Source organism: Heloderma suspectum, chromosome 4 (assembly GCF_057233095.1).
Source record: "Heloderma suspectum isolate Gila_16-S chromosome 4, 16-S_ref, whole genome shotgun sequence".
NCBI classification, from domain to species: Eukaryota; Metazoa; Chordata; class Lepidosauria; order Squamata; family Helodermatidae; genus Heloderma; species Heloderma suspectum.
The window spans coordinates 58734797-58758059 of record NC_139461.1 but is presented as its reverse complement, the minus strand read 5'-3'; the positions used below and the strand labels follow the sequence as shown (position 1 = coordinate 58758059).

General features: G+C 42.5%; 1 protein-coding gene across 1 annotated transcript in view; it reads left to right on the top strand.

Moving 5' to 3' along the window:
• PREX2 (phosphatidylinositol-3,4,5-trisphosphate dependent Rac exchange factor 2) overlaps nucleotides 1-23263 on the top strand; it is a 218198-nt gene that overhangs the window by 176595 nt on the left and 18340 nt on the right. The window contains exons 36-38 of the mRNA XM_084848048.1: nucleotides 9845-9911; nucleotides 10723-10913; nucleotides 20464-20566. Coding sequence (XP_084704174.1) covers nucleotides 9845-9911; nucleotides 10723-10913; nucleotides 20464-20566 — 361 coding nt within the window. The remainder of the gene's footprint in view (nucleotides 1-9844; nucleotides 9912-10722; nucleotides 10914-20463; nucleotides 20567-23263) is intronic.

Below are 23263 nucleotides of genomic sequence, written 5' to 3'. Positions count from 1 at the left end.
TGTCTGATCGTCTTTGGAGCGAGACTTCTGCCACCGGCGCTCTAGCCGTCTCACCTCCTGTTTCAGAGCTCGTAACCGCGGATTGAACCATGGTGCAGTCCGAGCCCTGTTCAGGGGGAGAGGGCATTTTGGAGCCACCCGATCTAATGCCCCAGTGATTGCGGCATTCCAGCCACCCACCAGGGTCTCGACCGAGTGGCCGTTGGCATGCCCCAGAGAATCCCCAAGCGCGTTCAGGAATCCATTTGGATCCATAAGACGCCTGGGGCGGACCATTTTAATGGGTCCTCCACCCCTGCGGAGGGGTTGTGGAACCGAGAAGTCCAACATCACCAGATAGTGATCTGACCATGACAAGGGGGTGGTGGATATACCCCCGACTTCCAGATCACTCCCCGCTTCTCCAGAAACAAACACAAGGTCTAGTGCATGACCGGCTACATGGGTGGGCCCAGTTAGAATATGGTGCAGCTCCCAGGAGGCCATGGTCTCCATGAAGTCCCAAGGTGCTCCTGTGAGGATGGCCTCCGAATGTACGTTGAAGTCCCCCAACACCAGTAAGTTAGGGGACTGTACACGCACATCAGAGACCACCTCAAGCACCTCGGCCAGGGAGTCAGTCATGCAGAGGGGTGGACGGTACACTAGCAGAATCCCCAGACTGCCCTTCGGGCCCAACCTCCAGTACATGCACTCAACAACCTTGGTCTCCCAGAGAGGGGGTCTGGTGAAGACCAAGGACTCTCGGTAGATAACAGCCACTCCCCCTCCCCGATCCCCAGCCCTCGGCTGCTGTGCATACGAAAATCCAGCTGGACACATGGCTGCAAGGGTTGGAGCAGCAGCCTCGGCCAGCCAGGTCTCCGTAATACATGCCAGGTCTGCACCCTCATCCAGGATCATGTCATGGATGAGGGAGGTTTTCTGGGTAACAGACCTGGCATTGCAGAGCAGCAAACGAAGGCCAGAAGATGGGGTCACGCCTCCCCCAGACATCCTTTGGCTCTGGACAGGCCCGGAGCAGGGGACAGATACTACACATCTCTCCCTTGTTCCCCTTTCCTGGTATGGCCTGCCCCTAGCGCTCCGCCAGCGCCTGCCGCCCAGCCTCGGTATGTTCTGGCCCCCAACACTCCCCCCACTGCCTCCATCAGGTGGACACATGCCCCCTCGCTCCCGCCTATCAGGCAGGCTACCCACCCCTAAAAACACAACAAAATCCCCCCCCCAAAAATAAAACAAACAAACAAAACAATTAAAATCCCCTTAAAAATGCCAGGCAGGAGTCCACAGGGAAGGCCTGGTGGCGGTGGTAGCGGCGACGGCGGCAGCAGGCCCAGCGGCGGCAAGCACGCCTCTTCCCCGGTGGTGGTGGTGGTGGCTTCTCCTGCAGGCCCTGGCTCTCCCAGGCCACCTCAGCCAGCCAGCTTATGTAGCCCCTCCAGGGAGGGGCAGGTGGAGCAGCACAGCTGGCTCGGTACCTGGGGGCCTGGTCCTGCAGGGACTGGCGGTCTGCCAGGCAGAAGTCCACAAGGAAGGCCTGGTGGTGGTGGCAGCGGCGGCAGCAGCAGGCCCAGCGGCGGCAGCAGCAGGCCCAGCGGCGGCAGCAGCAGGCCCAGCGGCGGCAAGCACGCCTCTTCCCCGGTGGTGGTGGTGGTGGTGGCTTCTCCTGCAGGCCCTGGCTCTCCAGGCATTAGGGTATGGATACTTAAATCTGTAGTAAGGGATACTTATTATAAGTCCAGGTGTTTTAGCTATTATAATTGTTCTATGTTCTGCATTTTTCCTTGCAAACGAAATAGAAATATTCTCCTTCCTAAGCATATAATGCAACCCATTTGAATAATATTCTGTCTGAACTCATTTATATATAAAAAAAGTCCTCAGGTAATAGGTTCCTTGGATCCCCCCCCCCCCCGCAATATAATTTTATTTGAGAGATACGATGGCACTTGTCTTTTTTGACTATGATTTGAATTCTCCATTAGAGCAAATGTGATAGATGGTTTACTTCCAGCCAGAACTAGTTAATTACAATTTCAGATTTTGGTAATGGAAAAGATGCTTTTCCGCTGATAGCAAACTTTATTTCTTTAACAGTCATTTGCATTGATTCAAATAAGTAAGCAAATGAAGGATTAGAGATGGACAAAAGCATTTTCTAACCATACTGGGAAATAAACAATTATGGAGATCTCTTTCATGAATCTGTCTGCCATGCATTTTTTGTACTTAAGACTTCAGTCTGTCAGTTGAACAATATGAAATAACCAGAAGATTCAGCCTGGAAATTGCCAAAGTTGTTACATTTTAATAGAATATAGCAGTAACAGTAAATGCCCATTGCAACAGAACCCCCAAGCAGCACATTTGGTTCTTCAGGGGGATTGTAACCCCACCCAGCAGCAGTTTCACACCTCCAACCAGACTAGCTGGTTTCTCCACCTACAGTACTTTGTGTGTATCTCAATTAAGCCTCAGTTTGTTTACCCTCATCTACCCCCAAGTCACCTCTAGACACCTGTTCAGGGTTTCCACAGCCTCCCTGGGACTAGTTAGAAGAAACAAAAAGTAACCAGTTGATAGAATTTGGAAAGATAACAATAACAACAACAACAACAACAGATTATTCCTATATTTGTGTGTATATATGTATATTTATATATATTTACATGCTCCATCCAGAAACTTGCTTGCGTTTTCTTTTAAACCATTTTTTCTTAACCATGTTCTGGAGTCTGATTTTGGGTCTCATATGTTCTTTTACTGAGCTCTTTGACTAAGTTTTAATTTGGCCTGTTATTTAGGTTGATGGTTCCTTTCATATGTTGATTTTGAATACATTATTAACTGTGCAATTCAATGCATGTTGAGTGTTCAGACTCAGTGTACACTTACACTGGTATAAGCCCTGTTGAAGCATTGAGTTCAACAGGGCTTATACTAATGTAAGCGTACATAGGATTGCAACGTACAACATTTTACCAAACATTGTCTTAACTTAATTGGTTTTAGATCTGCTCATGTTAAAGATTTACTTCCAAATAGTTACTTTACTAAATGCAAAAAAAATGAATGTACTCTTAGGCCCAGTTCAGGCCTAATCATAGTTTGATTCTTTTTTTTTTTAAATAACTGTGGTTTCAACAAATCACAATTTCCTTTATTCAGATGTAACAGGGAACCGCAAATGGAAGCTTCAAGTTTCCTCTCTTCACACAGGAGGGTGGAAGAGAAAGGGAGCCACATGTGCCCGAAGCTTGCTGCAGCATTATGTCTGGATCGGCCCTTACTGTACATATCTTCTACCTTTACCAAAATAAATAAATAAAAATTGACTACACTTAAAAAAATGCTAAGGCTAATATTTTCTACACATGGAATAAATTTTAATGTTTCATGCTTGTCACTTCAAGTAGATTAGAAAATATTGCCTTGCTTTGGGCTTTAAGCCAGGTTTTCCATTAGCTTTCCTCATAAAATTTGATTAAGGTCCTAAACAAGCATTTAGTAATTATGTGAAGTGCTTTGGAAATTTGTATGCTGTCCTCAGTCTGCTATGTTCTCAGAAAGACCAAGGATAATTTTGTGAAAAGCTATACAAGTGTTACACTTCCAAATTTTCTGTGCCAGCTAATTGGTGAGGGATTTTTTTTTCATTTTTCTTTTGATAAATCACACTGTGAAAACTAAATTGGTGTTTGGGCAGAGCAATCCTATACCCTCATTATGTCAGGAATGAAAATACGCTGCTGCTACACTGGCAGACTAGCAGCTCTACCCAATGTGTGTGTTTTCCCCCTCCCTCTGGGGATGAGCACAACGAAGAAATACCAAAATGGCGGAAAAATGACAGACATGCCATCAGGGTCCCTAGAATCACCAGCAGTGGCAACTAATCAGCATCCACATGCTGCCCACACTCAGAGGGAGGTAATGAACACACAATGACAGGGATATACCCCCAGAACACCTTCTGCATCACTACACTCACAACAGGCAAGATGACCCTTGTATTCATGTGTACAATACTCTGATTTAACTAAAACAAAAACTTGTGGCACCTTTACAGTGAACTCCTACATTTACTAATAAATAAGTTCCACTGTCCCCTTCATGGATCACTGCCTTGTTGTAGCAAAGGGGCTTGCGTAACTCAGTGAAGCCATAAGCTTTGCTGTGCAGGGCCACCCAAGACGGACAGGTCATGGCAGAGAGTTCTGACAAAATGTGGTCCACTGGAGCAGGAAATGGCAACCCACTCCAGTATTCTTGCCAAGAAAACCCCATGGAACGTATCACAAGGCTAAAAGATATGACGCTGGAAGATGAGCCCCTCAGGTCGGAAGGTGTCCAATATACTACTGGGGAAGAGCAGAGGGTATTTCCAAGTAGCGCCAGAAAGAGTGAAGCGGCTGGGCCAAAGCCGAAAGGACACTCAGCTGTGGATGTGTCTGGTGGTGAAAAGAAAATCCGATGCTGTAAAGAACAATATTGTTTAGGAACCTGGAATGTCAGATCAATGAATCAAGGTAAGTTGGAGGTGGTCAAACATGAGATGGCAAGATTGAACATCGACATCTTGGGAATCAGCGAACTAAAATGGACAAGCATGGGCGAATTTAATTCAGGTGACCATCATACCTACTACTGTGGGCAAGAATCCCTTAGAAGAAATGGAGTAGCACTCATAGTCAACAAAAGGGTGGGAAAAGCAGTCCTGGGGTACAATCTTAAAAACGATAGAATGACCTCAGTACGAATCCAAGGCAAACCATTCAACATCACAGTAATTCAAGTCTATGCCTCAACCACTGATGCCGAAGAAGCTGAGGTTGATTGGTTCTATGAAGACCTACAACACCTTCTAGAACTAACACCAAAAAAAAGATGTCCTCTTCATCATAGGGGATTGGAATGCTAAAGTAGGAAGTCAAGAAATCACCGGGATAACAGGCAAGCATGGCCTTGGTGTACAAAATGAAGCAGGACAAAGGCTAATAGAGTTTTGCCAAGAGAACACGCTGATCATAGCAAACACTCTTCCAACAGCACAAGAGACGACTCTACACATGGACATCACCAGATGGTCAATATCGAAATCAGATTGATTATGTCCTTTGCAGCCAAAGATGGAGAAGCTCTATACAGTCAGTCAAAACAAGACCTGGAGCTGACTGTGGCTCAGATCATGAGCTTCTTGTTGCAAAATTTCGGCTTAAATTGAAGAACGTAGGGAAAACCACTAAACCATTCAGGTATGACCTCAATCATATCCCTTATGAATATACAGTGGAGATTAGGAATAGATTTAAGGGATTAAACCTGATAGACAGAGTGCCTGAGGAACTATGGACGGAGGTCCGTAACATTGTTCAGTAGGCAGCAACAAAATCCATCCCAAAGAAAAAGAAATGCAAGAAAGCCAAGTGGCTGTCTGATGAGGCTTTACAAGTAGCTGAGGAAAGAAGGGAAGCGAAAAGCAAGGGAAAAAGGGGAAGATATATCCAACTGAATGCAGAATTCCAGAGAATAGCAAGGAGAGACAAGAAGGCCTTCTTAAATGAACAATGCAAAGAAATCGAGGAAAACAACAGAATGGGAAAGACTAGAGATCTCTTCAAGAAAATTGGAGATCTCAAGGGAACGTTTTGTGCAAAGACAGGCATGATAAAGGACAAAGAAGGCAGGGACCTAACAAGCAGATGAGATTAAGAAGAGGTGGCAAGAATACACAGAAGAACTATACAGGAAAGATCTGAATGTCCCTGATAGCCATGATAGTGTGGTCACTGAACTTGAGCCAGACATCCTAGAGAGTGAAGTCAAGTGGGCCTTAGGAAGCATTAGTAACAACAAAGCTAGCGGAGATGACAGTATTCCAGCTGAGCTGTTTAAAATCCTAAAAGATGATGCTGTTAAAGTGCTGCATTCAATATGCCAACAAATTTGGAACACTCAACAATGGCCGCAAGACTGGAAAAGGTCAGTTTACATTCCAGTTCCAAAGAAGGGCAACACCAAAGAATGTTCAAACTACCGCACAATTGTGCTCATTTCACATGCCAGCAAGGTGATGCTCAAAATCCTACAAGCCAGGCTTCAGCAGTATGTGAACCGAGAACTACCGGAAGTACAAGCTGGGTTTCGAAGAGACAGAGGAACTAGAGATCAAATCGCCAACATTCGCTGGATCATGGAGAAAGTAAGAGAATTCCAGAAAAATGTCTATTTCTGCTTCATTGACTATGCTAAAGCCTTTGATTGTGTGGACCACAACAAACTGTGGCAAATTCTGAAAGTGATGGTAGTACCAGACCACCTTACCTGTCTCCTGAGAAACCTGTACGAGGGTCAAGAAGCAATAGTAAGAACCAGACATGGAACAACCGAGTGGTTCCAAATTGGGAAAGGAGTACGACAAGGCTGCATATTGTCACCCTGCTTATTTAACTTATATGCAGAGTACATCATGAGAAACGCCGGGTTGGATGAATCACAGGTCGGAATTAAGATTGCCGGGAGAATTATCAACAACCTCCGATATGCAGACGATACCACCCTAATGGCAGAAAGTGAAGAGGATCTAAAGAGCCTCTTGTTGAGTGTGAAAGAGGAGAGTGCAAAAGCTGGTTTGAAACTCAACATTAAAAAAACTAAGATCATGGTATCTGGCCCCATCACTTCCAGGCGTATGGAAGGGGAAGAAATGGAAGCAGTGACATATTTTACTTTCTTGGGCTCCAAGATCACCGCAGACGGTGACTGTAGCCATGAAATTAAAAGATGCTTGCTCCTTGGGAGGAAAGCTATGGCAAACCTAGACAGCAGAGTAAGAAGCAGAGACATCACCTTGCCGACAAAGGTCCGTCTAATCAAAGCTATGGTTTTCCCAGTAGTAATGGATGGCTGTGAGAGCTGGACTATAAGGAAGGCTGAGCGCCGAAGAATTGATGCTTTCGAACTGTGGTGCTGGAGAAGACTCTTACGAGTCCCCTGGACTGCAAGGAGGTCAAATCAGACAGTCCTAAAGGAAATCAACCCTGAGTGCTCATTGGAAGGACAGATACTGAAGCTGAAGCTCCAATATTTTGGCCACCTAATGCGAAGAGAAAACTCCTGGGAAAAGACCCTGATGCTGGGAAAGACTGAAGGCAAAAGGAGAAGGGGACAGCAGAGGATGAGATGGCTAGATGGTATCACCGATGCAATGAATATGAACTTGAGCACACTCCGGGAGAGAGCGGAGGACAGGAAGGCCTGGCGTGCTATGGTCCATGGGTCATGAAGAGTCGGACACGACTGAACGACTGAACAACAACAACAAAGTTCCACTGAGTGCAATTGCACTTACATCCTGGTAAGTTTGTATAGGATGGCAGCATTACTACGGCTTAAGATTTTTGTGGACTAGACCCTACTTTGTCAAATGCATGCAATGTTATTCATACTTAGCCAAAACTATCAATCTATCTATCTATGAGTACACAGGGGATGGGAATTATAAAATTGGGGCAAAAGGCCATGCAACTCCTTCTCTTGCATTTCATGGCCTTTCGAACCCCCTGTTGCCTTTTCTATTTTGACTGTGTATATACACACACACCTCTGCCAGCTAGCTGTGTGCTTCTGATAAAATGGTCCATGAAAGATTATGCCACAATAAATATTTACTATACAGTGGGCTGTTTCACACGATCAAAATAAGCCCTCATGGCTTATTTAAATCATTGCATGGACAGGGCACAATTTTCATAATCACTGCCTGGGCGCGGCTTGGTGCGTCATCCAAACCTGGGCAGCATGGCTTGTTGGAGGGGGAAACAACCTTCCAGTAATCCATGGACTGTGTAGGGTTATTGGAGGGTTGTTTTCCCCTCCAACAAGCCATGTTGGCCAGGTTTGGACAACGTGAGAGGCTGCACCCGTCCGGTGATTATAGAAATTGCATTCAGCTTAAGCCTCGGTGGTTTAGTTTGATCATGCAAACCAGGTCATTAAGTCTTTAAAGTGTCACAGAAGTTTCTTTCTCTCTTTTTGCTGCATAAGACTCACATGGCTATTCCTCTGATTTAACTGAAATGTATTTTCTGAAATAAAAGTTTTATAAGAAGTAAAAATGTCTCTGGCATCGCTCTAGAAAATGTTGTTTCCTTTTGTTAATGTTCAGTTTGTGCATTATGAAAGTTAAGTTGTTTATAATAACACAGAAAACAGAGCTATATCAGTACAGAAGTAGCTTTTAATATGCAGTGGCCACTTAACTTGAGCGAATTTTTAAAATAATAATAATGTTCCACCATTCAGTTTGTCCTTTCGATTCTGGGTACATTCAGAAAAGCATTACAAACTCAATTTAAGTGAAATTAGCAGAATGTGCACCATTTGCATATTTCTGAAGTGAAGGCTTCTCTGCCCTGTAGCTGAAAAAATAAGCCGAGTGCTATAGTCATCATCGTCTTTATTACGGTCACTAACCAGACTTTGAACATACAAAAATACAAAGAGTCTACAAACAGATTCAGGAAATATACAGTAAAATCAGTTCTGAAGAGATATTCTCATAGCATTCAAAAAGAATTTGGCAATAGCCTCGATTGTATCCCTATCCTCTGTTGTCCTAAAACAGTAGAGAAGTACATTTATATCTGATCTAGTATCCGACAGTAATTTCTCTCTAATCTCTATATAAAACGAGCAGCAAAGTAAAACATGAATAACTGATTCGATTTCATTCCTTCCACATGGGCATATACCATCTAAAAGGCTAGTTTTCTGAAACCTCCCTTGTAAGAAAGCAGAGGGAGGGTAAGACATTAAATCTTGCTAAAGTAAGTGCACGCTGATATTTGGGAAAGTTAAGGATTGAGAGATATTTTGCTTCTACCAACCCATAACTCAGATTTGCACCCAAAAACAGAGGAGAGCAAGTTCTATCTGCTGCAGAATTTAAAGCTTGTAGATCATAATCCCTGACCCTTTGAGACAGAAGAGCTCTGGCCTGCCTAGCGTCCATCATTAGTACAGACTCTGGGCATAAGCCCAGAGAACTGATCTTATTCCAGAGCAATTTCATCCACTCAGAGACGTAAGAGTCATTGCGTACCTTATATAAATAACCTAAGGATCCAGGGCCGTACAAACAGATCCAAAAATATAATGCGCTAATCCAAGCTTTTGAGGTGGAGTGCTATAGTATCGACAACCGAAATTCTGAAAGATTTTAAGAAGGCATGGGTAGGAAGCCTTATCATTAGAGAAGTGCTGGAGATTACAAGTGCTGGATCGCACTGACCATTTCCTACATGATTATTTCTGTAGAACATAAATATTAATTCAAATAAGTGTTCTTCATTTGTTGCATTGAAATGAAAGTATTTGATCTCTTTCAAGCATTTATACCCATTTAAAACCTACTCCTCTAAACTATTACTAATTACAGTGCCTTGTGTGGGAGCTGCTGTAAATGTGATCCTGCCCCATGTGGAGATCATGTATTCTAAATTTAATTTTAAAAAAAAGTTTAGAATGCAAACAGAAATAACTCTTCTTTCTCAACTTTTAGCTAAGATGGTTTCCAAGGTTTAGCTTCTTTTATTTTAATAAGGGAACATTCAAAAGTTTACATCTTATAGTAGGATGTATTTAATTTTTAAAAGAGCTTATACTTCATCTTGTCTCAAAATTATTGTTTTCACAATAGTGTTCAGTGGACGATTGCATTGAACGGTGCACTTTTACCCTGCGCTAATTTTCATGGTTCCTTTTTCTATGTGTCTTGAATGCTTTTAAAATCATGGAAGTTCTTGAACAGTTAACACATTATGGGTGTGTGTTTTCTCAGGGCATTTTACCTGGACAAGTCAAATCTTCCATCTAATTCAACATCAAAAGCTGCTTATATAGATAAGGTAAATCAAATAAAAAAATGCTTTGTGTGGGATTAAATTATTTCATCATCTAAATTGGCTGTGCATTGGAGCAATATTTCAATGCATGCTGTCCACAAGGAAAATTTTGTATGTCATGGGTCATAGTAGGTTTCAATGGTTGGATTAATTATGTAAAATAATACCCACTATTGTGGGACCATGAAAGTAAGTGCTGTATGCTGGAAAGTTGGAAGACTCATACTGTTTATCTTCCAAGTTATAATCCAGATCCAGGATACAGAGCTCACTAAATGTCCAGTGTTGCTATTGCCATATTTGTTTTCTCCATAGATATTAGCAGAGGTCAGTTGAAGTCTCCAGAGCTACAAACCTCCCTTGAAAATACAGAATAGTATTTTCAGAAATATTCTCTGTTATAATAAAGTATACCAGCTCATTAGCTCAATTTCCTTTCTTTGACTCACCAGTGTCAATCTCCTATTCAGAAAGGGCATGCTGTTAATCCTTTTAATTGCCCAATTAATGATTGTTCTAAGCATAAGAACTTCGTTCTTTTGTTATATAATTACTAAGGGTCCAACTACGACGTTGGCTGCCTCTTGAAGAAAGAGAGAACTTTTTGCCATAGTAATGGCATCTAAAGTTACTGAACCTGTACATGAAGGACAGAAAAGGTAGTATGGCATCATGAAGACAACGGGTGCTCTGAATTTAACCTCAGGTCATCAAAGATAACTGCAGTTTGGTTTTTGTTGGATGTATAATTCATTATATTCATTGCCATAAATTAACCTATTCTTATGACAGCCGTTTTGTCATTTATTTGCAGCTGATGCGGCCCATCAATTGTTTGGATGAACTTTATCGACTAATGGTGTCTTTCATAAGATCCAAGCGCACAACAACCTGTGCTTACACGGCTTGCGGTGCCTCTGGAGTTGGGCTGCTGTCAATCTCTTCAGAACTCTGTAGCAGACTTGGAGCTTGCCATATCATCATGTGCAATAGTGGAGTTCACCGGTATGATAATGTATCGATTCTTTTTATTTAAGTTATTGCTGTCCAGTTCCAAGAATTATGATTTATTCAAAACATTTGTATTTAATCTGAATATGTACATAGAGGCAGTGTAACTGGCTAAGAACATGAGCTGTAAGGTGGAGGTCTCTGGTTCAAATCGCAACTCAGCTATTATCTTATTGGATGGCCTTAGGCAAGCTATTATCTCTTAGCCTTCCTCATTATCTAAGATGTGGTAATAATAGTGGCTTATTTTATAGGGCTATTCTAAAGGTTAACAGTATATACATAAGACTTTGAGGACAGAAAGAAATGATAGAGTAGAATTCAGCCGATGTTAAGCATTTTGATTTCAGTGGAAGACTTATTTATTTATTTATTTATTTTTATTAAATTTATTAATCACCCATCTGGCCGGTCACCCAGCCACTCTGGGCGATGTACAACAATAAAAACAGTTTATACAATAAAATTCAACATTAAAAACATCACATTTCTAAAATTACCCTAGCCCACCCCAAATGCCTGCCTGAACAACCATGTTTTTAATGCATGGCGGAAGCTCATTAAAGAGGGGGCATGGCGGAGTTCCCTAGGGAGGGAGTTCCACAGAGTGGGGGCCACCACAGAGAAGGCCCTCTCCCTCGTCCTCACCAGCCTAGCTGTCCTGGCTGATGGGACAGAGAGAAGGCCATCCAAGGCTGATCTTGTTGAGCGGCCTGTCTGGTGTTGCTGGAGGCGCTCCTTGAGATAGGCTGGGCCGGAGCCGTGTAGTGTTTTAAAGGTCAAAACCAACACCTTGAATTTGGCCCAGAAAACAACTGGTAGCCAGTGCAGCTCCTTCAGCACTGGAGTGATGTGATCTCGCCGGCAGCTGCCTTTAATCAAGCGAGCCGCCGCGTTCTGTACCAGCTGCAGCTTCCGAACCATAATTCTATACGTGTCTATAGAGGTAAGTCCCACTGAATTCAGTGAGGCTTACTATCAGAAGATCCCAGGTTCATGCATGCGGAAGGCCCCTGGAAGGGCTAGGAAAGAACCCTGGAGAGCTGCTGCCAGTCAGTGTTGATGATTCTGGGCTAGACCAATACTGGGCTAGATAGAAACTGGGGTGGGAGCATCGCTCAGTGGTAGAGAACCTGCTTTGCACGCTGAAGGTCCCAGGTTCAATCCCTGCTATTTCCAGGTAGAGCTATGAAATAATCCTGCCTGAAACCCTGGATAGCTGCTGCCAGTCAGTGTGAGCAATACTGGGCTAGATGGAACAATGGAGTGATTCGGTATAAGGCAGCTTCCTATGTTTCACATTAGATCAGAGAGGCATGGGGTGTATTTCATAGCCTTCTTAGTCCCCGAGAAGGATGTATGTGCCTGTCTTATTTTGAAATTAAAAGCCTAAGCAAGGATGTGAGTCTCAGATGCTTTTGCGTGGATATTCTAACTATGACAGAACCTGATGATTTCATTATGAATGGATCTGAAGGATGCTCACCTCCATGTGGCAATAAGAACATCATAGAGAAGGTTTCATTGATTTTGCTTGTTTCAACAAGCGGAATTATCAGTATCTGTCTTGTCCTTTGTACTCTCCATCTCATCCAGGATATTCAGTGGGAGCAGAGAGTACTATTCTCCTTATCTCAATGATCAGCCCCTTTCTTGAAAGAAAGCCATACACAACACATCCATAATAGTAAAAAGTCTCAATAGACTTGGCTTCCTGATAAATTTGAAGAGTCTAAACCAAGCAGTTAAATTCATACAACATGTGGGAGTGGTTTTGTGCTGACTGGGACACAGGATAGGAAACCCAGACTGATGTCCCTGATTAACAGTCAAAATAAGAGAGGAAATATCTAGCTTTGAAATATCCAGGGTTTTATGTGAGTACATTGCCATCTCCATTTTTTCATGATAGCAGGAAACATCTGCATTAATGTCAGGATACAGTATCACCTTGTTATCCACTTTACCTAGTGAGATGGCAAATATCTAGTCAGAAGGGGGACACCAGTCACAGAATCAAACAAGATGGTTTTGATTATGGATGCCAATTTATGTGTGGGAGATCCCGGGAAGTCAGACATGTAACAGGTCACTCATCAAGAACACCTTTGATCTCATGGTTCATCATTTGGAACTCTGATAGGACACCTGTCCTTTTCACTAGGACCTACAGGCTTCTTCAGTAGGACCTACAGGCTTTGACACCAGTTTCCTTCTCAAAGTATCCAATAGGGATTCTTTGCAAGAAGCTTCAGTGGCTTCGCAGACCCTAGGAGGTCAAATTACAAGATGAACTTAAACTGGAAACATTCCTTCAAGTTCAAGTTTAGGGAATGATACGCAGAATCATTCCATGCTGGATGGTGTTTGAGCAAGGGTATATAAGTCTCTAGGCTACTCTAAGCTAACCAAAGGAAGGAAAGGCCATTTTTGATAATTTTCCTTCCCTCCTGAAGGGCCCAGTGCTGCCTCCCCACTGTTCTGAAAAGTCCCTCAGTGCACAGGGACTCCCTCCCTCCCTCCCTGTTAATGGAGGCCTCTGCTTCTGCAAACAGAAAGACTCTCTTTGTGGAAGGGCAATGTTGGATGCAGCTCTGCACATCTTTGGGGCAACAGCATTTCCTCCTGTGGTTCACAGGTTTTCTTCTGGAATCAACTTGGTCATAAAAACTATAACTACATCATCCTTCAAACCGCCTTGTTTAGTAACATCCTATTTTCTCTATATTAAACTAGCTTTTCTCATTGGTACTGTAATGTCTAAAACTGTATCAGGCAGTTTTAAGTGCAATGTGTGCATAATTCAGAAGGATTGTCCTTTGACCAGACCCAGGCCTGAAGCCCAAGGTGAGTTCTGTGTTTTATCATTTTCAAGTTCTAGACTTGCCATTATTCTCTTACAGAAGAAAATGTGGCACGCACTAGAAATTAGTCACATCTACAGGAGAAATTGCAGCACATACAAGAAATTAGGAGTTCAGTTAAGGTTTTCAGTCCTAGGACAGGTCCTTTTAGGATAGACACTGCATAGTGTTACCTACTGGAGGGTAAATACACGCAAAAAATATTTTATAGCACCTATATCAGGATGGATAAAGGCATGAATTATGGAATCCTTTCAAGGCTTCTGCAGTTTCTCCCTCAGAGTGGGTTGCAGTACTCTCCATGGAGAAAAGGATGTTCCTGAAATCCATGGCTTCTGGGGACAGGTATGCAGGGATATCTCTTCTTTGTGAGGCATTACAGCAGGGGTGGGCAACACCTCGCTCCCCCCACTGTGGCCCCCACCATCCCCGAATTCACATTTTTTTAAAGGTACCTGTAGCAGCTATAGAGTGCCAAAAAGGTCAACATTGTAAACAATTTTGTAAAGTTGCTCTTTTGGGGGCTTCGTAGTTGCTTTGGATGCTATATATATATATATATAGAGAGAGAGAGAGAGAGAGAGAGAGAGAGAGAGGATCCCGCAAACAGGACTGCAGTGGCAGTGAAAATGTGCCCCAGACCTCCCACAATTGCCCACCCTGTATTACAGGATGGAAATCTTCACCTCAGGGGTGCACTAGAAGGTGGGCCCCCCTAAGGGTCGGGGCAGCACTTTAAATCCCTGGAGTCGCTTGGCTAACTGGGTGATCTTGAGCACTTTGACTGGTGGGGAAAGTGCTCAAGATCACCCAGTTAGCCGAGTGCCACATTGTCACAGAGAGCGTCTTTTTCAAGCAGATCCAGTCATTTCCCCTCTACCCGTCTTGTTCCACTAACCTTAGCAAGCTTTGACTGTTCCTGTGACACCTGTCAAACTCCCATGCGGCTAATAGAAAATGAGTGAAAAAGGGTTGGAATGCACTTTTATATGAAAATGGGGTTTTCATATAATGGTGGACTAGAAGGGGGACACTCCTAAGGGTCAGGGCAAGATTTTAAATCTGGGGGGGGGGACTTGGCTAATGGGGCAATCTTGAGCACTTTCCCCAGCCATCGAAGTACTCAAGATCACCCAGTTAGCCAAACAATCCCAGGCATTTAAAGTGTTGCCCCGACCCTTGGTGGGGGCCACCTTCTAGCGCACCTCCCCGAGTCTGCAGCAGCCCGTTTTCATATAAAAGTGCACATCGCCTGTTTTTTCTCTCCAAAAGGAAGTAACTGCTTCTAGTTTGACAGCTGGCAGAGGCAGTTACAGGGATCTGTAGAGAAAAAAAGGGGTGGTATCTTGGGCACCCTTAAAAACAGGTGCTGGGGACTCGGGTAAGTAGGGATTCCTAGCAGGGTGATGCATTGAACTCTGGGGATACCCTTGCGAGAGGGGATGATCTACACCCTGTTTCCCTACCTGTCAACTGTGCAAGGCTGTGAAAACAGCTTTGCTACAGTGTAGCCTTGTCTGTTACCTTGTCTGTTTGACATACAAGGGAGCAGCCAAGGCAAGCCTCTATATTTTGAATACTGCAGTTGCACAAGTTCGCAACTGTGAATAACTGAAAAAAAATTAAAGGGGCCATTTGTGCACGTTAACCAGGGCTGGAAAAATGTGATTCCGCCCCAGCCCTGGCCCTGTTTCTGTGCCAAAAAATAAAATTAAAAGGCTCCGACTGCAATCAGGATTGTGGTCGGAACCGGTATGGGGATGCCTGGCAGAGCCGGCTGCAGGACCACGGGGGAAAAGGGAAGGGTGGGGAGAAACAAGCCATGCACTGTGAGTGGCTGGTCATCCATCGTGGGTCAGTGTGTTATGTGAATGTGCCCACTGTCTTTTTCAAATTTACATTTATTCATGAATCCATGGTTAACACAGGGTGCTTATTGCTTTGGAAGAATTAATCTGGAACACTGCAGGTACATGGTGCTGTTATGGGCATGGTGTTCTTACAGGCAATATCCAATCAATTCTTAGTATACAGTCTGCCTCGTATTGGCCTGTGAGGAATATAAGCCACCTTGTGGAGTGGTACCTGAGAGAATCTAAGTAGGACAATTCACAAGTGAAAACCCAGGAGGCAGTTTTAAGAATAACGTTTTTGGCACTTTTTTCTGCATTTTGCATAAAACTCTGAGTAGCTTTGCTTTCTCATGAATAAAGAACTAATTTATTTAAAGGTCACTAATTAATTAAATCCAATGAAGGGAACAGAATGAGTAAGTGGCAGATGGATAGGGTGTAGATGTGTTCTTTAAAAAATACATGAGGAAATAAAAAGCCAAAGTTAATATAAAAAGCTCTTATTTTTTAGAGCAATCCAACTAGCCTTACAGTAGTAAGGAATTGATTATAATCTGTTGAAATGTACATCAGGCATGACCTGATAAATGTAAGTACTTTAAGGCTGCAATCCTACACAGTAAGCGGAGTAAGAGGCACTGAACTTAATGCAGCATATGTCTGAGTGAGTGGTCATACATAGGATAGCACTGTAAGTCTCACTGATTTCAATGTGAGTGTTAAGCATGGACTTAATTCCCCACAACTGAAATAAATGGGTCTTTGGCAGCCTCAGCATCTGCACTGTATTTTTTTTAAACTTGTTCCTGTCCCACAAAATATCATGGAACTTACACATAATGTGTAGGTCTCCCCTTGTTTTTCCAGGGCTCCCCTTGTTAGTTTCTCCCCTCTCACAAAACGCAAACTATTTTTAAAATGTCTTCAGAGGTGGTGGGCTCTCCCTCTTGATTGCTGAAGTGCCTATCTACTGGGTATTTTTTTTCCAAAGGTGACAAATAGCTGTCCATTTTGTGGCAAGAGTTTCTATTCCTTCTCAACTGCGGGTGGAGGAAAGTACTATGAGGGGCACGGGGATATCACAGATTACAATGTCGTTGTGCGTGATTTGCCAGATTGGGTGGAATTGTCATCAGTTTAAAAACTGGTTGGTTAAAATTACTTGGCAAAAGGCTGAATGATGTATCTGAGATTGGGGGATGAGGGATATTAAGAAACAAAGGAAAAATGTTGCAGAGACTCAGCTGTCTTATGCTTTGAGGATACATTTAGGTAAATTAAAAGGACAATGAGTATAGTGGTGCAAGTTCTCAGGAAATAGTTAATATGAATTAGCAACAAAATATGTAATCAACTTTTCATTTCAGTTAAGTACAAATCCATGCCCAGCCATCCTTCACCTTGGTACGGAAAGCAGATGGAACTATTGGATTTTTAGATTCGTTGGCTGTTTTGTCTGTTAATTCTTTAACTGTGATCCAAATTGAACTGTACTTAACAGCACTATGCTGCAAAAAAAGCTTGAAAGATTTTTAAAATTTGCATTCCAGTATCTAAGCTAATATTTGAGCTTTTGAATAGCTAGCATTTACTTTTAATTGATTTTTATTACAGGGTATTTTCCCATTTTACATTAAAACAACAAATCCTATATCTGTCTCAGACAGACATCTGTAGTAAGGGTAGCATCTGAGTAGGAGCACACCAGGAACAAACTAAATGCCCCTTTTAATCTTTACAGTGTCATATGGAGCATGTGTATTATAATTTATATAAATTAATTAATTGTGTGGATTCTCCATCAGTTATTAAAATGAAAATAATCCTACAGAGAGAGAATCTCCTATTTTGGATTTTAAGGCCAAAACGAAAATCCTAGGCACAGGTGTTTGCTTGTTTTTAAATGCCTTGCATGCAAGCACAAAATGCCACTCCTGCCCACAGGCCACAGCAGCTCACAACAATTTACAATGCAAAAACTCCAGACTCAGTTCTGGATAAACATGCATTAGACTGAAGTGTATGTGTCACCCAGCAGATTAGAGCACTGGACTGGAATATCTGAAAATCCCAGGATCAAATTTAAATTCTGAAATGAACATATTGAATATGCTCTGTAAACTTCAGCTTTACCCATCTGACAAAATAATAACCATAGAGTTGCTCTTTAAATTCAGTAGGAAATTTCACACTGCATTTGATTTACTCATATGGAGCACAGCGTAAACATATTTACTATAAAACGTAGTCAGCAGGTGAGGTATTCTATGAAGATGTGTGTATTAGAACAGTAAATATAAGGGGTTTGATGCAGCCCTTATACGCAGGCCAGTGTAGCACAGTTACACTTATTTTTAGGCCAGAATACTCCATGGAGAGGGGGACATGGAATTTCAGGGATGCCCCTGTTGATGTAAAATTTACGTATCCAGTTTCAGGGGTTGGGGAGAGATATGGAAGGGGCTGGTGCTCTTGGATTAAGCTGTCACAGAATTCAGAGGGCTAAACATGTTGGTTACCTAACCTTTTCCACCATCATCTCAGTCAATACAAAAATGTGAGAGTAGTAAAACCTAGTAGAGCCTCCTTTTCCCAGGGCAGGTTACTCTGCCTGGACACTGCAAGCAGACTCATCATGAATAAACTATGTGCCTGTGCCAATCTATGGGGAAGTGAATATGGATTTCCATTGCCTGGTGTAGCAGTGCCACAATTTTCTTTCATGTGCAGCCTCCGGAGTTTGGATGCAGGTCCTGGCAGCTCATGCTGCTGTCCCCATAGCTTGTTTATATATATATGGACACTGCCCAACTCTGTCTTCCACCATATATATGGATAGTGATAGCCTAGCTACAGTTATCCATGCTCCATTAAGCTCTCATCTGGATTACTGCAATGTGTTATATGCGGGGCTGCCTTTGAAAATAGTTCAGAAACTTCAGCTAGTCCAAAATAGGGCAGCAAGATTTTTAACAGGGACTGGCCAATGAGATCACGTTACGCCAGTACTCTTCTAGCTGCACTGTCTGTCTATTTCCAGGCCCAATTCAAAGTGCTGGTATTAACATTCAAAGTCCTAAACGGCTTGGGAGCAGGTTATCTGAAGGATCACCTCCTCCCATATGTGTCTGCCCAGACACTAAGGGGTCCTTCTCCGGGAGCCACCACCAAAGGAAGTGAGGCGGGTGGCTACCAGGAAGGGGGCCTTTTCTGCTGTGACCCCCTGGCTGTGGACTGAGCTCCCTAGAGAGGTTTGCCTGGTGCCTATGTTGTTCTCTTTCTGGCACCAGGTGAATACTTTCTTATTCTCCCAGTATTTTAGCTTCTTAATCTTGTAGCTCTGGTTTTTCTAATCTGTATTTTAAATCTCTGCATTTCTGCTAGGTTTTATTGTGGTTTTAAGCTTTCATAGTTTATACTGTTTTATGCTGCACTCTGTGATTTTAATTTTTGTGAACCATCCAGACAGCTTTGGCTATTGGGCAGCATATAAAATAAATAAATAAATAAATAAATTTATTTAACATTATATAATAAGGGCACAGGCCTATGGGGAACTCGGAGGCAGCTGACTATCCAGTGCAGGGCGGGTGGAGCATGGAGGGGATCCTCTCCTTTGCGCTCTGGCCACCCTGCATTTGTAGCTAGATGGCTGATTTTGGTTGTCTAGCCAGGGCGCATTGGAGCTGGGGAGGGGGAGGAGGCCAGACGGCACATAGGAAGTGTCCTAACAGCGCTTCCGTGGTTCCCTCCCCTCCCTGTCCCCAGGAACACCTCCTCTTTGCCTGCTCTGCACTGCTCCTATGAGTGCAGAGCTGGGGACAAACCGTGCTGCCTACGAGGCTGGCTCCAAGCTCAGTTCCCAGAAACCAAAAAATCTTATGGCTGTCTGGACACTGTCTAGCGGCCATAGGATTGTGCCCTAAAATTCCTAAGCAGTTTATATAATATCCTATCAAATCACAACTAAAATGCATATATAATACAATATAAACATACCAAGCAGTTCACAATTTATAGCAACAGCAATAAAAGTTATTAGTTGGTCCTAATCAAGATATTTCCTAGGGCTGTGCACTGCTTCGGCCTGAAGCAGTTCGGGGTAATTTTGGGCCAACGTGGTCTGGTTCCACAGTGGGTTGGGAACAACTCGAAGCGGGTTGGACTGCTCTCAAAGCACTTTAGGTGGCTTTGGCCTGATCCAAGCAGCTGCCTGCCCAGCGACACAAGCACCCTGCTCTTTACCTAGACCTGTGGGGAGTGCCTGCAGCCATTGTTGTCTTGGAGGGAGTCGCCATGGTGAATCTTCTTCTGGTAAGTAAATGATGCATAGATTGCGGATGTAAAGGGGCCATCTGTGCAATATTACAGGTGTAAATGGGCCATTTACACCTGCAATATTGTGTAGATGGCAGCTTTACGGCTGCCATCTACACACTATTTACTTACCCGAAGAAGAAGAGTCACCATTTTAAAAGAAAATGGTAAGCCCTCCAAGATGGTGGTGACTGGAGGTGCTCCCCACGGGTGCATGTAAGGAGGAGCAGGGAGCTTGTGTGGCTGGGTGCGGGACTTGTGCAGCTAGGTGGGGGTGGGGGCACTTTGGCTGTTTGGATCGTGCTAGAGATTGGCCCAAGGCAGGTTGGGACCGATTTGGAAGCTCTGAATTGGCCTCCGGAGAGGGTTGGGGGTCCCTGCACAGCCCTAATATTTCCCTACCATGTGTTTGGATTTTTTAATGGATAGCTACAGATTTTTTAAAATATTTTAGTAGTATTCTATGAAATAAATTGGATTTTTATTGGATTATCTGATTTTGTGTTGCAGTTGCACTCTGAGTGTCACTCTGGAACAAGCTATAATTCTTGCTCGGAGTCATGGCCTACCTCCTCGCTATATCCTGCAAGCTACAGATGTGATGCGCAAACAAGTAAGTCATCTTTAAAAAAAATTATATATTACATTTTTCCTATCCATCACCTATCCATCCCAAAGGAATCAGTGGTTTTGCAAAACAATTCTACTATTTTGAAAATATGAGGAACTGTGATATGTGCAGCCTGAGATGTATGTGCACTGGGCCTGAAGATCCAAGATTTGTCAGTCAAGGCATTGACGCATATGGAGTAACACATTCTGAATTTAATGAAGTGGGATATTAGGGGAGGATTCAGATGACAGCAAGGCAGCAGGTGAGTTTACTGCAAATAAGATCAGAATAGGAATACAACTTGAGCTAAGCAGGAACAAGCATAGAAGAACTGAACATGTATGGTAAAGTGCATGGATTAGGGCATATATATGAGAGAAACTATTATCAATCTTTAAATATTATTTTACTCTTTTGACGCATAACCTTCTGCTCCTGAGTAAGATAAATTAGCAGTTTTGCTTCACTCTGTGTAGTTCTGGCTAAGAAAATAACTAGTTTTAATGTCTGCATTGATAACAGCACTGAAGACAGGCTGGCACTGATTTTTCTAAGTCCTTTTTCAGTCCTTCCACAAAATAATTTCTACTTTGCATAGTCTAGATATTGATTTAGATCCTGACTTCTTACTCTATGCACGAAAGGGGCTTCTGCTCATGGAAGAGGTCCTTCTGTGAGTGGAACTCTCCTGACATGTCAGCAAACTCCTTCTGTTCATGGAGTGAATAGAAAGAATCCAAGCCAATAATTTTACCATGGAAGCATTCTGAATTCAAGTTAATAAAGATAAAACAACACTGTCTATAAATCAACAAAATGGAGTAATTGCTCCTTAATCTCATCAACATATCAGGAAACAAAATTATGTACAGTGATCTGTTCTTTTTTTTAATGTAAGTATATTTTATAACAAAAACCATCTGGTAAGTACTGCTGCATTGTCTTACAAGAACTTCTGAACATCAAGATGAGAAATGGTCCTATCCTAGGACGGGCTTTAATGGTAAGAAATTAATAGAGGAAAAGGTGTATATGTTAACAGAGAAATTAGTAATTTAAGGCATGCTATCATTCTGATCGAGATCTCCTGATGTTCCCCATTAATTTCAATAAAGGGGACAGAAAATGCATCATTTTCTGTGTGTAGAGATTAAGTGAATGGGAAAGCAAGCACTTGTGAGTGTGACAGTTCTGTGTGTGTATCACAATTTCTATGCCTGAAACACTGGATTAGAACATACTTTTAGAGGCATGGGAGATAACCATACTAGCTGTTTTATTGTTAATGTTATAATGAATGTTACGGTTTTCTTGCACCTTTTAATGATTTATATGTGCTGTACAACACCCTGGAATCTGTTGGATGAAGGGTGGTACGCCAATGTTTTAAACAAACACACAAACAAAACTCTTATGTACCTATTATAGGTATATTACATTCATAAATTTCTCCAATATTGTGGTTTTTCAATTTTATATTTAAAAAAAATGGTAAGTCAATTAATCAAATAAGTGATCACTGAAAGTATTGAAGATGAAATATAGATTAAATAAAAATATAATAATGGTTGAAGAGCAGAACTGAATAGTTCTTCCAGAAGTTGCTACTCTCTTCATGATGTATTTCATTTCCTCATTATTTATTGTCTCTTTTTGTTAAGGTTTTCTTCATTTTTTTAAAGCAAATGTTGTACTATGATCATGGCAGTTTAGATACAGCAGTATTGTTTTATTTGCCTTAACCAAAGCTATTACATAAAAATGCTGGTCCTGTTAAAATTGCAGTCTTCTCCCTTTCCATTAATGTCACTAAATTTATGTGCATCTGTTTTTGTCTATGGATAGTCCATTTTCATATCTCTATACAAAACATGAATTAAGTTCTGTTATACATAAATTCCCTCAAGGTTATATCGGAATACTCAGAAATTGTGGCTTCAATTTGGCTTCAATACAGGATAGAATACAACAGTGAAGTTACATTTCTCACCTAGCTAGTTGGTGTTTCTCCAGTAATGTTGACTCAAGGCAATTCAGTCTCATTTGTATTAATAGGAAAATGTATACTCAGAAACAAAGATGTAGATCTGCCCTAAAGGTTCCCTTGTGTGTTCTTCATTACTGTCTTTCTTGCAGTTTTTCAGAAAACGTTGGCATATCTTTTGAATTTGTTACATTTTAGAAGCAAGAAAACATGGATAGCACTAACAAAAATATTTTTAAGAGCTGCCTTCTTTATTTGTTCCCTCCAAGAGAAGCTCGGGGGGTATCAGTACAGGAATGGATCTTTTCTGTTACAGCCCCGTGTTTATGGAATGCTCTCCTGAAGGAGGCTTGTCTGGCACCAACTTTTCAGACCCAGGCAAAGACATTCGTATAGAGCAATCCTATGGTCCCTGGAAGAGCATGCCAGGGAACATAGGATTGTTCAGTCTCCCTCCTGAGGCCAAAGACACTGCTATGAGCTTGGGAGGGGGACTCTGACATCTGATACCCTTCCTTCACACCCCCACAGCCACCACAGAAAGAACTGGGCTTCCCAAGGTTGCGCATGTGGCCTCGGGGGGAGGGGAAAGGGGGCATTCCACTGGGCAGGGAGGGGAATTTAATAAATAATAATAATGCCTTGAACTTGAAAAATCCAGGGGTTGTTCATGATTATAATAATTAATAACCTGGTCCCAAGAAATTTAGGGC